General features: G+C 46.7%; 1 protein-coding gene across 10 annotated transcripts in view; it reads right to left on the minus strand.

Moving 5' to 3' along the window:
- The window catches only part of PDE4D (phosphodiesterase 4D), a 622159-nt gene that overhangs the window by 47115 nt on the left and 562070 nt on the right, over positions 1-12974 (minus strand). For 9 of the 10 annotated variants that reach the window (XM_080972591.1, XM_080972594.1, XM_080972600.1 and 6 more), the window contains one exon: positions 8697-8809. In XM_080972591.1, coding sequence (XP_080828717.1) covers positions 8697-8809 — 113 coding nt within the window. Of the gene's footprint in view, positions 1-8696; positions 8887-12974 lie in introns of all 10 variants that reach the window. The other variant, XM_080972593.1, reaches the window with a different exon arrangement.

The raw sequence follows: 12974 nt of genomic DNA on the forward strand, positions 1-12974 counted from the left end.
CTCTGTGTCAGATATATGACTCAAAAAAGGACTTCATGGTTTGGGACATGGAGTGGGGACAGTTATGGGAAAAGGAACATCATGAACTCATCAAAAGCAACTGCAGCAGAAAGGAAAATAAGGACAAGGTGTCTTTTGTTGCTATGAACCAGAAGGTGCAAAAAGAAAGGTTTTACCCTAAAAAATAATAACTACTTCACGCAACTGAGAGGAACAATTCCTGTCTATTAGAGAGGGGTTACAAAAATACCTGTGGGGGGATGGGTGTTGTTTTGTACCATGGACATAGGGACATTTGCCTTCTAATCAATTCTGAAACACCCCTCAGTTGGCCACAGTCTTTTCCTACTGGAAATTCTGCATTTAGGAGGACCCGAACCCAGAGGCAGTTTTCCATGTGAAAGTGTGCCTAACTGTATTTCCCCCATGCTCTCATGAACTGGAACATGGATGGGCAAACCTTCTGCTTGTGGGATCAACTGTCAGGACTTTGGGCAGAGGTGTTATTAGAACCAGGAGGTTTTAATTCAGGGACTCACACCTAGAAATCACTCCCCCATTAGTAAAATATTGCAACAGAAATGATTTATGTCTATATGCGAGCAAGGTATGGGGATGCTGGGTGTGACTGATTCATGAATGTTATGTGCATTTTCCTTCCTAATTTGTGATTTTCTGAATCACAAGGGTGATTGTTAATTATTCTGCCTGCTGGTGCAACAAAGACTTAACACACATAATTTTATCTGTATGCTGCCTTTCCACAGTTCAAACCATGCCAAGGAAGCTTAAAGGTAAAGGGACCCCTGACCATTAGGTCCAGCCGCGGATGACTCTGGGGTTGCGGTGCTCATCTCGCTTTATTGGCTGAGGGAGCCGGTTTACAGCTTCCAGGTCATGTGGCCAGCATGGCAAACCAGAGCAGTGCATAGAAACACCATTTACCTTCCCGCCGGAGCAGTACCTAGTTATCTACTTGATGTGCTTTCGAACTACTAGGTTGGCAGAAGCAGGGACTGAGCAACAGGAGCTCACCCCATCGTGGGGATTCAAACTGCTGACCTTCTGATCAGCAAGCCCTTGGCCCACAGCACCACCCACGTCCCTGCCAAGGCGGTTTACAACATGAAAAAACCACATAAACCACAACATAACAAAAGTAGTCACAAACAATAAATAACTCCTACCAACTTGCAGTGTCACACTCCAAATGGCATTGGGGCCTGTCTTGCTCATATCTACTGAGAGATTCCTCCACCAGAACCACCAGCAGCAGATATGTTTATATTTGCAAGTGCAAGCTGCACCCCTGGCAGGACTTTCCCAGAAATTACACTTTTGCCTTTCTCTGCCAGCCTCCTTCTTCATATGCTTTTCTCAAGAAAAGTGGTCAAGATTCCCTTCCCCTTTGTGAGGTTCTGCGGAAGTTGTGTGGAAAGTCATTGAAAGAGCAAACAAGGCTTTTTACACGGGGTAAACTCTTCAGCAAGTTGCTTTTCACACTTTGTCCTTGCTCCTTTCAAATCTTTTCATACAAGGGAGAATGATGTCTGCCCATCCCACCCACGTCCATCTCCATGGCTACCTGAGTGTAAGGAAGCACTACCTAGAGCTAGTACAGTCCAAACAGGAGGCACTCCTTCTCCATTGCAGAACCAAGACTCTTCTATCTCATGCCAGCAGCATAAAGGGAAGGTGATGCGCAACACAGAGAAAGCTACTACTTAATTAATATGCTAAATACAATCATTTGAACACACATGAAGAAATGTTTCACCACACTGTTTCATTCCTTCCTGCAAGCCATGGTTATTTCACAGCCTTCAAGGCAACATTGCACAGGGTCCGAAGGCTGACTGGGACCCGATCACATTCTGCTCTGATTGCCCATGAACCAGCCCACAGCCACATCCAATTAACCCATGCCATTCACCCTTACAGACCATACCAAACGCAGCCAGCCAGCAAGATGCGGTTTGCACTAGGGAAGCCTGAATAATTCAAGAAAGCAGTCTAGGAAAGCTGTCTAAATTGCTCACGTGAATGAGCGAAATTGCTTAAAAGAAGGGGGCAGAGACTGCTCCAGGGTCATAATCCAACCTCATCTGGAAGAAGTTACTTTCCTGTTCCAGCTCTTGCGATCAAGTGAGAGTCATATGATTAAGCCAAAGCTATGCGCCGAGGCTCTCCAAAAACAACGTTAGCCTTGCTTGGAGATTTGCACGTCTGAATGGAAGAAGTCAAAATCCTCTCCTAAGGTGAGAATTACAAGCAGGACACAGGGACATCTCTGGGATCTCAATCCCCAAGTGAGAATACTTTACTGACTCTGCCTAACACAAGCCTCCAATATTCTCAGTGGCTCTCTGTGTAACTCAATGCTTCGGGAAGGTGGAAAAAAATACCATGAGGAAAAGGAGGTTTCCTAAATTCTAACTGGCCATAACTAAGGAACAAAATCAAAGCAATGCCTTTCACCATTCTATTTGCAACTACTCATTGACTTCTGCTTATATTCCAAATACCTCACAACTGCTTTCTAATCTAATAAGATGGCATTTCTCAAAATACACCTTAGATGCAAACTTTGGCTTTACTTCAAGGGTCCCTCTTGAGCAATTGGACACCTACCCCTCAAATATGCTCCCTAAATCTGTTCTAGAGTTGTAGTCCTGCCCCCCCCCGCCCCCAATGCTCTGGAGTAGATGGGGTGTGTGGGTGTGAAATCCTATTGTGCAGGTGGGATTCCTTGCACCGATGTTTACTTAGTGCTGTGCTGGATAGAAGCCACTTGTTCTAAAGCTCATGGGCACTTACAAAAATTGAATATACAACACAGGTTTAGCTGGTATTTATCAAAGAGAGTGCTTGAAAAAGTGAGAAGTGACCATATAGTTCAAAACAAGAGCACATACTGTGAATTAAGAACCCAGGATCAGGCAGCAGGTAATTAAAAAAGGATTCCTGCCCAAGATCCTATGCAGCCACTACAAACCCAGAGTAGGCCATACTTGGCTAGATGGACCAGTGGCCAGAGAACTTTTATGGTCATCAGAAAAATTATGTTTAATTAGGAAATATATCCCAAAGTTAAGGGTTCATCAGACTCCCCACCCCACCCCAGGAAGACAAGGAAACACCTAAATCCAACTAAACTATGAAATCAGTTAGCCAAAAGTCATCACACAGCCAGACATTATGTAAAAATGCAGTCATATAATGAGCTGCAGATGTTTTGGGACCCCATTATCAGCTTTTTGACCTTAAAATTATCAACAGGTCACCTGTCTTCTTTGAACGACTTTGCTAGATCAGTAAATTCCTGTTTCACTGTTTTATTATTTGTAATGATGGAAATGCAAGAGACTGGCCAATAAGTAAATCCTTTTAAATTGGATGTGACAGCATTATCCTTCCTCTCTAATTGGAAACAGGTTGCTCTAATCTAACATTGTGATAGGAGTTTAAAATACTGGTGAAATCGTGCTGCTATGTTAAAGCTTGTACAAAGGGCTGGTATACATATTGCAACCCATGCATAAAATGTTGAAAACACACCTGCATGACTGCTACTGCAAGCAGAAGACATAATGTGAAATAATGGGTCCCAATAGCAGGACACATTGCACGGAGACTCTTCCCCCATCAGGCTCTCCTAGCAGCAGCTGGTGGAAGGTGGGGAGGAAACTCTCCTTGTGATGAGAGCAATCTTCCCAGTCATCTATTGCAAAAATGTGGAGGATCCTCTTATGCCTCACCTTTTAAAACTGTAGTGGAAGCAAGTTCCACCTTACTGGAAAGAGGAAATTCCCTCAACGCCACCATTTAATTCAGACCCACTGACTCATGACTGTATATATTATCTGGCATGGGGAGCCTGGTTGCTATTCCTTATTTCACATTTATATTTGCAATTCTACTGCAGAATCTTCAATTTGCCCTACGGGTGCAACACAGCAATTTGGCGGCAGCTGTAGCTTTTCAGGTGTGTGTGTGTGTGTGGCTGGCTGGCTGTGTGCAGAAGAGGGAACTCCTATTTCTTTCTGATCTGGTGTGAGATTTTTCCAAAAAATGAGATTAAGAGCACAATCCCAGACAGACGTAGGCAGGTGTGACACCTTCCCCTGCCCCATACCACATCTCTCCCAGTAACATTCATGGGCATGTACAGTGCTGCTCTTTGGAGCCAGTGATGTGACCCTCCTATGGTTACAACCCTGCTAAACAGCCCTACCAGTGCAACCACCTGGTGGTCTGGGGAGGCTGTGTTTGTACTGGCACATATAGATAGTAACATTAACTTTAGTATTTGGACGATGACCTTGACAACAGCAGCTATAGCCAGCAAGATCAACACAGCCTAACAGGGATGGCCTGCTGGGCAGTACCCCTTTGTGAAAAAGCCAAATTTGGAAGTATGCCTACAAAAAGAGTAATTTGCAAGGGAGAGTTTTTCTCTTCTGCTTTTATTCAAAGATCTCAAAGGTGTTGCTTATTTGTGTCTTTCGTTCCGCGGGCAGCCAAAAAATACGACGTTACTGTTACCCCTTGCTATTGTTTGCGTATGTCAATAATACCCAATGTGATAATTCATACAGCTGAAAAATTTAAAGGAATACTGTGCTGGAGGACAACAACCTTCTTTCTACAATGTTTACTCTCCCCAGCAATAAATGCAGTGCGTTCTTTGCAAGCCACAGTACAATTTTCCATGCTTAGTTAGCCATGCGGGTATGTTTGTCTGTATTTTGTATGTTTATATTTGTGTAATGCATGTACATATAAATGCAGAGCTTACATACTTAGAGCCAGCATACGTCAATCGAGAAACCATGTTTTTTTTTTTAGTTTAAAAAAGCTCAACAACTTTTTAAAAAACTGAGGGTGTCCTGGTTTTTACTTTTTGAAATATGCAAACATACTGCAAACACATTATGACTTTGCCAGTGCATCCGGTGGCATCCTCATATTTCTCTGCGCATCACATATGTGATCTATTAAATGCTTAAGATCTCCACCCTAATAAATTCTCAAGCTAGCGTTATGGAATAACTAGGCAGGGCGGGCTGCAACGTATTTAAGGGGGAGCAGGCACTGTGGCTCATTCTCTGCACTCTTTTTGAGATCTCTGCATGTAGCTTAAAAAGTTGGGTGTGAAGCAGAAATATATTTCATGTAATGGACCGCAATAGATTGCTCCCCCTTCCACATTGGAAAAAACTCCTCTTGCTTATCTTGCCACTGTGAAATGCTTGCCACTGACATCTTTATGCCCTGAGAAAAAGTTGCTTAGAAGGGCAGCCTTTCTCAAAAAAAATTATCCCTGGCTACCCAAATATGAACTGCATCTATTTACGTGGCTGTTTTTTAGAAGTCAAAAGCACTTGAGTATTTTTTATGCACTGTGTGTGTGTGTGTGTGTGTGTGTGTAGAAGATATCTGACTTATGCATGCACCCACATCCACATGCACACACATCTGTCCATGAACTAAACCACACAGTGTGACTAAGCCCTAAACAGCATTATCTCCTATCACCGCATAAAACCTACTTAGGATTATTTCGAATGGCGGGCACCTTCAACCAAAGATACCATGCAAAGAGACCCTGTGCCAACACTGCCTTCTCAACAAAGGGAAATGAACTGTGCAGGGGACACACACACACACTGTGCTTTTTAGAGCCAATTTCTCCTGTACAAAGCAGTATAAGTCATGGGTCTCTAGAAAACAGACTTGTAGAGGACTAAAAGCCTAAAAAATTGGTGCTGGTGGTGCCCAAGAACTTCCTTTTGTGATGTGCAAATAAAAAGTAGCCCTTGGTAATAGGGGTTTATTGAGCTAACACCGACGCTTGGGCTGCAATCTAAAAAAAACCTAAACACCTACATGGTGGAACTTATTCCTGAATAAATATGCATAGAAGTGTGCTAGTTAGCGTGGCTTGGGGTATTGGCACATAGCGTTTAATTGGCAGGAAAGAAATGAGCAGTCCAATCCTATACATACGTACTCAGACGTAAGCCTCTCAGAGTTTTGTCAGATGTGCTCCCAGGTGGGATTGCAGCCTAAAACACCCACACTTCCCATTTTATGGACAAAATAAAACCAAGTAATTGTGTGACTGCAGTATAAATTTTCAGTGCTGATGTAAGGAATGCCATCATTCAGGCTGACCTTCAGAGTGGCTATAGCAACCTAGCTTATTGTACATCTCATACAGGAAACCTTGGCTATATGATCAATTTTCTGAAGCAATGGGAGGAGCAGATTTCTTATGAAATGCTTCTTTACCCACAGTATTTGGAGTTTCTACTACTGAACACATCCAAAATACAAGAACTCCTTTGCAAATGCCTATCTACAAGCTAGGCAGCTACAAGGTAGGCAGCAACACCATTGCTAAGCAATGTTTGCAAGGAAATAAACTACTGTAATGTATATAGTGTACCTTATTTTTTTTTTACTGAAAACAAAACTATCTTCTATGATCATGAGAATATCACACACACTTACTATTATTACTGTTAGTTAAACATAACCCTAATATGAAAAACAGCCACATACTGATATAGGAAACAAGCTGTTGCCCAAATAAACAATTCAGAAAACCCATTGCACTGCTTGCAAATGAGACTGCATTTTGCTTCAAACATTTGCTCTTTTGCTTTCACCAATAATTAAAATCCACATGCAATTTTTTAATTCTATGCAGCAAGCCTTGTTCAAAAGTCATAAAGCAGTGAAAAAATATCTGCTTGCTAGTGTGTGCGATATTCACCAAGGAGCCTTCCCGGCTGCATCTCTCTTTTGAATATACACTTGGTGGCAAACCAGCGACCGCTATTGCACAATGTGCTAAGCTGCCCTGCTTGGCACATGTCTATGAAGGTGCAGGATCAAATCCTCAAGTTTGACTGCAAGAATCAAATCTGGGTTCATAGCAGTCGAACGCCAAGAGCCACAGAAAACATCCACACGTATTAGATAGAGACATGTTAACAGCATAAACAATATGTGACACTTTTATTGCAGGAGCATAAATGGTATCTCAAGAATAGGAAAGCATAGGAAAGAATCTACAAACTTGTGACTCCTGTATCCATGTGTTACATTGCACAATCAAAAGCTCAAGGAGCTTGCAAGAGTCAGAGGCTTCCCTCCCTCTTTCCCCTGCCTGTGTAGATCAAGTCTGCAGTCAGAAGTGATACTAGATTTGCCATTGCATTTATACTGCACCGTTCCTCCAAAAAGATCACGGCTCTCTTCCTCACAACAACTCTGAGGTAGGTTAGGCTGAGAGACAGTGAGGGGCCCAAGGTCTCCCAGTGAGCAGCTTCACCGAGAGCCTAAAAAGAAAGTAAGGAACTTTTTCTGTTGAATGAGCAAGGTGTGTGTCAGCATTCTTGGTGATTTTAGTGCCACAATGAAAACTTGTTTCTCAAACCTGATCAGGTTTTCTCAAAAGTATGCTCCAGTGAAATCAATGGAAATTGCTTTCGGTCAGTGTGCACAAGAATCACTTACACCAAAAAGTGTAAAACAAATCTGTTTCCACCATGCACATGGCTTTGCTTGCTTTTCTCTGTTCCTCGGTATTTACAACAAGTTGTAACCACATCTCCTACTACCTTTAGTGGTTGACATTTACAGCAAAGTGCCGTACGTAAATGTGTGTGCATCTTACCTCATCCTGTTTTAAAATGGCAGCACACTGATCAGTGATTACGCACAACCTTTAAATGGCATGTGAAGCTTTGAAACCCAAACTACACCACCTCTTTTGACCCGCCCACCCCCAGCCAGGCCAGTTTGGTTCCCCTCTCTCCAACATTATTATACAACTGCAAAGGTCAAAATGATGGACCTGCCCATCTCAAATGTATGCAGGACTTTTCAATTCTGCCATCTGATTCATTCGTAGATGCGATTTTATTAAAAAGGGGAGCTTAAACAATCATTTTAAACCCCTGCAAAGTTTTGCAGTTCTCTGCTGGCTCACCAAAAAGTAAGTCTTTATTGAACTTAAGTTCCAGAGTAAGCATGCATAGGATGGAGTGATGCTGATAAGCAGAGAATGCAAGAATCCAACTTTTAAGTTTGACCCCCAGAAGTCCCATGGAGTTTACCAAGAACTACACCCGAGTAGAAGCCTGAAGGAGGCTTGAATTTAGATCTGTTTCACCTAAGTTAGATAACACACTGAGAGACACATTGAGGTAACACTGTGCTCTATGCACCTTCTAAGTTTGCAAACATGAATGCGTACAAGCTACTAGCTTCCTCCACAGCCAAGAACGCATGCAAGTTTTCTTGGCACAGCAGCAGCAGCTGCCTAATATTACGGATGCTCCCAGATGGGCTATTGCAGGATTAGGGCTGCTCATGCATGCAAGTTTTCTGCAACATCCGCGTAGTCCCGGGCATCGAAATGCCAGCCAGCATTTTTCTCTTTTCCCAGTTAACCAGAATTTACCATTTCTGGAGGAAGTCCGAGAAGTTAAGCTGGGTGGGTGGTGGAAACTGTTGCTAATGTCCTGTTTGCGGTATCCCTTTGCAACATTCAGGCCCCGGGGCTGGAAGCGAATTCCAGCGCTCGAGATCGCGGGCCACTTTGCTGGCGGGAAGGCAAAAACACGGGCAAGGCGAAGGCGTTGGGGAAGCAGGTGGGATCGGGGTGGAGGTTTTTGTCCTACCTTGTTCGAGGCCATTTCGCTGACGGAGTGCCTGGTCTGCAAGGTTTCCAGCTGGTCCAGGCACCAGTCGAGCTCCTCCAGGGTCTCGCTGGCCAGTTTTTGGTAGGCCTCCTCTGCGAAGAGATAGGGAAAGGAGTACTCAGTTCGCAAGCGTTTCACAGGGCTACCAGCGAGCTCCAGCGGGGCCATCCTGCCATACCCAGCCATGGGGGGATGCCCAGTGCCCACACATGAGTGCTGCTCCTTCATATTGCTCAGCCCCAGCAATGGAGGAGAAAGGCGGGCTTGCGGCTCCGGCGGGAACCACGAAGGAACGAGAGCGGCTCCAGCCTTTCCTTAGCCAGTCCGGGCAAAAGGCACTTTTCTCTTTTTCTTTCTTTCTCTCTCTCTCGCTCCTCTCTTCCCTGGCGGGAGAGCTCCGCAGGGCGCGCGCGCTGGTGGCGACTGAGCGGGGAAAGGGAGCAGGAGGCGCGGCGCGGAGTCCTCGGAGAAGGAGAGAGACGCGGCGCAGCCTCTCAGCTCGCGGAGCGCAGGGCGGAGGCGGGCGCACGGATCTGCGTCTCTCTGGCTGGGGCTCCTGCTCTTTCTCCCGCGAGCCAGAGACTTTGGGCGACACGCAGCCCGGCGCTTTCCTTCCCCGGGGCTGGAAGAGGGCGGGCAACACCTCCTCGCCACCCCTCCCTCTTCGGGAAAGCTGCAAGCCCCAGTGAATCAGAGCGGTGGCGGAGGCTGCCGGGTGCGCGGCCGCCGCCGCCGCCGCGTTTCCTGTTTGCTCAACTTCTCTCTTTGCACAGCGCAAGCGGGAAGGGGGCGGGGGGAAGCCAGGCTTGCGGCGGCTGCTTTCGACTCTCGGGGAAGCCCGTTTCTTTCACGAGCCCCCTCCTTCCCTCCCCCTGCGGAGAGCAGTCTTCGAGGCTCTTAAGCAAACCCCCCTTTCCCTCTTTTTATAAGTCCTGCTAGGAAGGGGAGGAGAGCGCGCCTGGGCGCTCCTGCCTTTGAACTGCCGCCGCCGCCGGAGTTTTTGTGCGTTTGGTGCAGCGGGAAGTGTTTTGCCCCGGTTTGCAGTTCTGGGTTGGGGGGAGATAAAAAGGGAGAGAGAACTCGGCACGGGAGGGAGCGCAAGGCTTGCATTGCCTGCGCCCCCCTCCCCTTTTGCAAGTCGGCTCGGGCGGCGCGCACGTGGAGCCTCCTGCAGCTCGCTGCGCACAGCCTGCGGCCACCTGCGGGGGGCGGGGAGGCGAGGGCCGTGACGTGGCCAAGAAATCCCCCTCTCTCCCACCCCCGCAACCGCCCTTCCCCGCCCTCAGACAGTGAGCTCATTATATAACCACAAGCGATCGCCCCGGCCAGCGCCACTGCCGCTGTCCTGGGCCTGGAGGAGGAGGAGGAGGAGGAGAGACATAAACAAGATTAAAGACACATCGTAACCTTGAGGTCCTCGGCGTGCAACGTGCGCCCAGATGGCCAAAGCAGAGGGGAAGAGCTCGAGTGGAGCAGCTTGGGCCCAGGGATACAACATGTCTCTGCTGGAGAAGGCATCTTACTTAGGAGAAGAGGGCTGCCTTCTGGCACTGAGTCGGAGCAGCGGTGCAATATTATAAACAGCACTGCGTTCCTTGCACCTGAGGGGAGTTCCCAGACCATTTCTAAATGCAGTGATCCAAGCTGGAGGTGACCAGATCACGGGTAACTGGACATGAAACTGATGCGCTTCCAGTGCCAACTTATGCATTTGGCAGCCAGATTCTGCGCATGCACACAGCCCTGCCTATGTAACTGGACAAATAACCTAGTGATGCTGACACAAAAACCCTACAAGTACATTAAGCAAAAGAACGGAAAATCATTAACTTCCCTTCTTCCCCTGCTCTCTCTTTCCCCAATTCGCCACCCCCCAACCTCACAATTTCTATGACAGCAGTGTCTCACACCGAATGCAACTGACTCTATGAACTGAGAATGGAGACGTTTATACCCTTGTTCTCTATGAAAACCCTTCAATAAAAACAAAACAAAAAAAACCTTGGACCCCCAGTTGTGGTTGGACTACAGATGCTGGGGACTGAAGGGGGGGGTCTCTGCATGCTCTGCCACAGAGCTGCTGCCCCTCCCCTTCTCCACACAAGTTGTGTGCCCTTGGCAAAGGGGTGACGTTTCTGCTTTCTCACAGGGCCTTGGTGGGGCACTCAAGATGACCTCTTCTCCATGGACATACAGGCCGGTCGAAAGAGGCAGTCACTTCGCCCAGCCCTCAAAGAAAAGCCTGGGCACACTGCGACTCTTGTTCCGTAAGGAGAGGCAGTCACATTCGCCAGCTGCTTCGCACAGGATACAAGTTTTGGCTTTCTCGTCCCAGGGCCTTGTCTCCAGCCTTTTTAGTGATATGCCACAAACTGGACTGCACACCGTAACAGATGCATGAGACCTGCCCACCATGGGCAGGAAACTTCCAGCGTCTTTATTCCCCTGTGTACCCTCTCTGACAAGCATGGGAAAGAAGGTGCAAAGAGCATGGAAGGGGGGAGCATTTAAAAACTGCCTTTATTTCGAGTAACCACGAGGTTCCAGCAATGGGAGGGGCAGGTGGAGGATAAGCTGTTTCTCTGGGGGGTGGGGGAGAGACATCCGTGCACCTCCCCCCCATGGCACTGCCTATTCAAACACATGGCCAGTATATGCCCAAGGGCCTTGAGGAAGCTTCTGTCTGTGGTTTTCAAAGTCCAGGAACTTCCTGGTCTATAAACTACCAGGGGAGTTTCTGTTCTATGTGGACTAAGTCAGAGCTTTCCAAACTTTTCATGTTGGTGACACACTTTTTAGACACGCATCATTTCATGACACAGTAATTCAGTTTTGCAGCATTTCGCGACACAGTAATTCAGTTTTACTAGCAAACCGGAGGTTAAACTAACCCCTTTTCAGCCTCGGGAGGAGGATTTGTGCGATACACTAACGTGTTGCAACACACAGTTTGGAAAGCTCTGGACTAAGTGATGCATTGACTGACCCCTATTTGCCTGCCTCCATTTCCTACCTGCTCCAGCCCTCTTCAGATCACAGAACATTGTGTTGTTAAGTGTTCTGTTCTCCACTTCTTATCTGATGCTGTTATCGCTACTAATTGCATATATAGCACACTTAATAGGTAAAGTATTTTACCATCTCTGGATACAATCCAGCCCAAGATAAGTGCTATTAAGTCCCTTTTGGCTTCAGTGGAGGAAGAGGGCTAAGCACGTCATTAAATGCCCCTCTGAAATCAATACGGCTCACTTGTGTGCGTAACTTTTGCTGGATCATGCCTATAATCTCTTTTGGCCTCAGCACAACTCGTGGAGGGAGGGATGATGCGTTCTCACATTTCACGGAGGGAACTGAGGTCACCCAAATGGATCCATAGTGGAGGTATGATGTGTGGACCTGAGCCTTTCATATCTCTCTCCCTGAGTCTACCAGACGACACTAGCTCTCTTTACAGCTTATATCCCGTATTTTCTTTAGGTAACCATCATACGTCCTGAGAATTACAGTTAATATTTGCACAGTCAGTTTCAATGCAATGTATATAAGTCAGTCTAGCCAAAGATTTAGCAGCAAAGGCATTTTCAAATACTGCAGTATGTTTACTTTAAACCAAATCCCCGACGGAAGGTATGTGAATGACGTGTTCATCACAAAGTTTGCTTTGGGAGGAGGAGGGGCGGCGGGAATCTCTTCCAAAAGTTTACCTCAGAGACTCAATATCAACTGGGGTTTATTTGATTCTGCTTCCTCCACCCCCCAGGTGTCACCTGGCTACTGAGGGAGAGGAAGCCTAGGCGACAGGGAAGAATCTAAGCCGGGATTTCCAAGGACCAAGTCCCAGGTCTTATTTCCAATGCAGGGAAAATGTGGAAAATGCACTGTGGAAAATGCAGAATGAGATTATAAAGTGACTCTGAGCATAGGTGCCAACACCCTGGGGCCCTGGGTGCCCAAGCACCCACAAAATTCCCCATGAAGGGGCCGGGCACCCACAAAGTTCAGTGCCAGGGCCAGGCATGCTGCCTGGCATCCGTCTAGGCACCCATGACCGCAGGGCCAAGCTGGCACTCCTGACTTTGAGCATGTGCAGCATTTTTCATCACTGAGTAACACAGTCTGCCCCATGACATTTGGCGAGAGACACAGGACTCCAATATTATGGGCACTGCAACCCAGCAGGCTTTAGCTACATAGCCAACACTCATTTTTGAAATTTGCACCACTGTTGGTGGAGGAAGATACAAGCTATCGGCA

This window comes from Podarcis pityusensis, assembly GCF_964106645.2.
Source record: "Podarcis pityusensis genome assembly, chromosome: 11".
NCBI classification, from domain to species: domain Eukaryota; kingdom Metazoa; phylum Chordata; class Lepidosauria; order Squamata; family Lacertidae; genus Podarcis; species Podarcis pityusensis.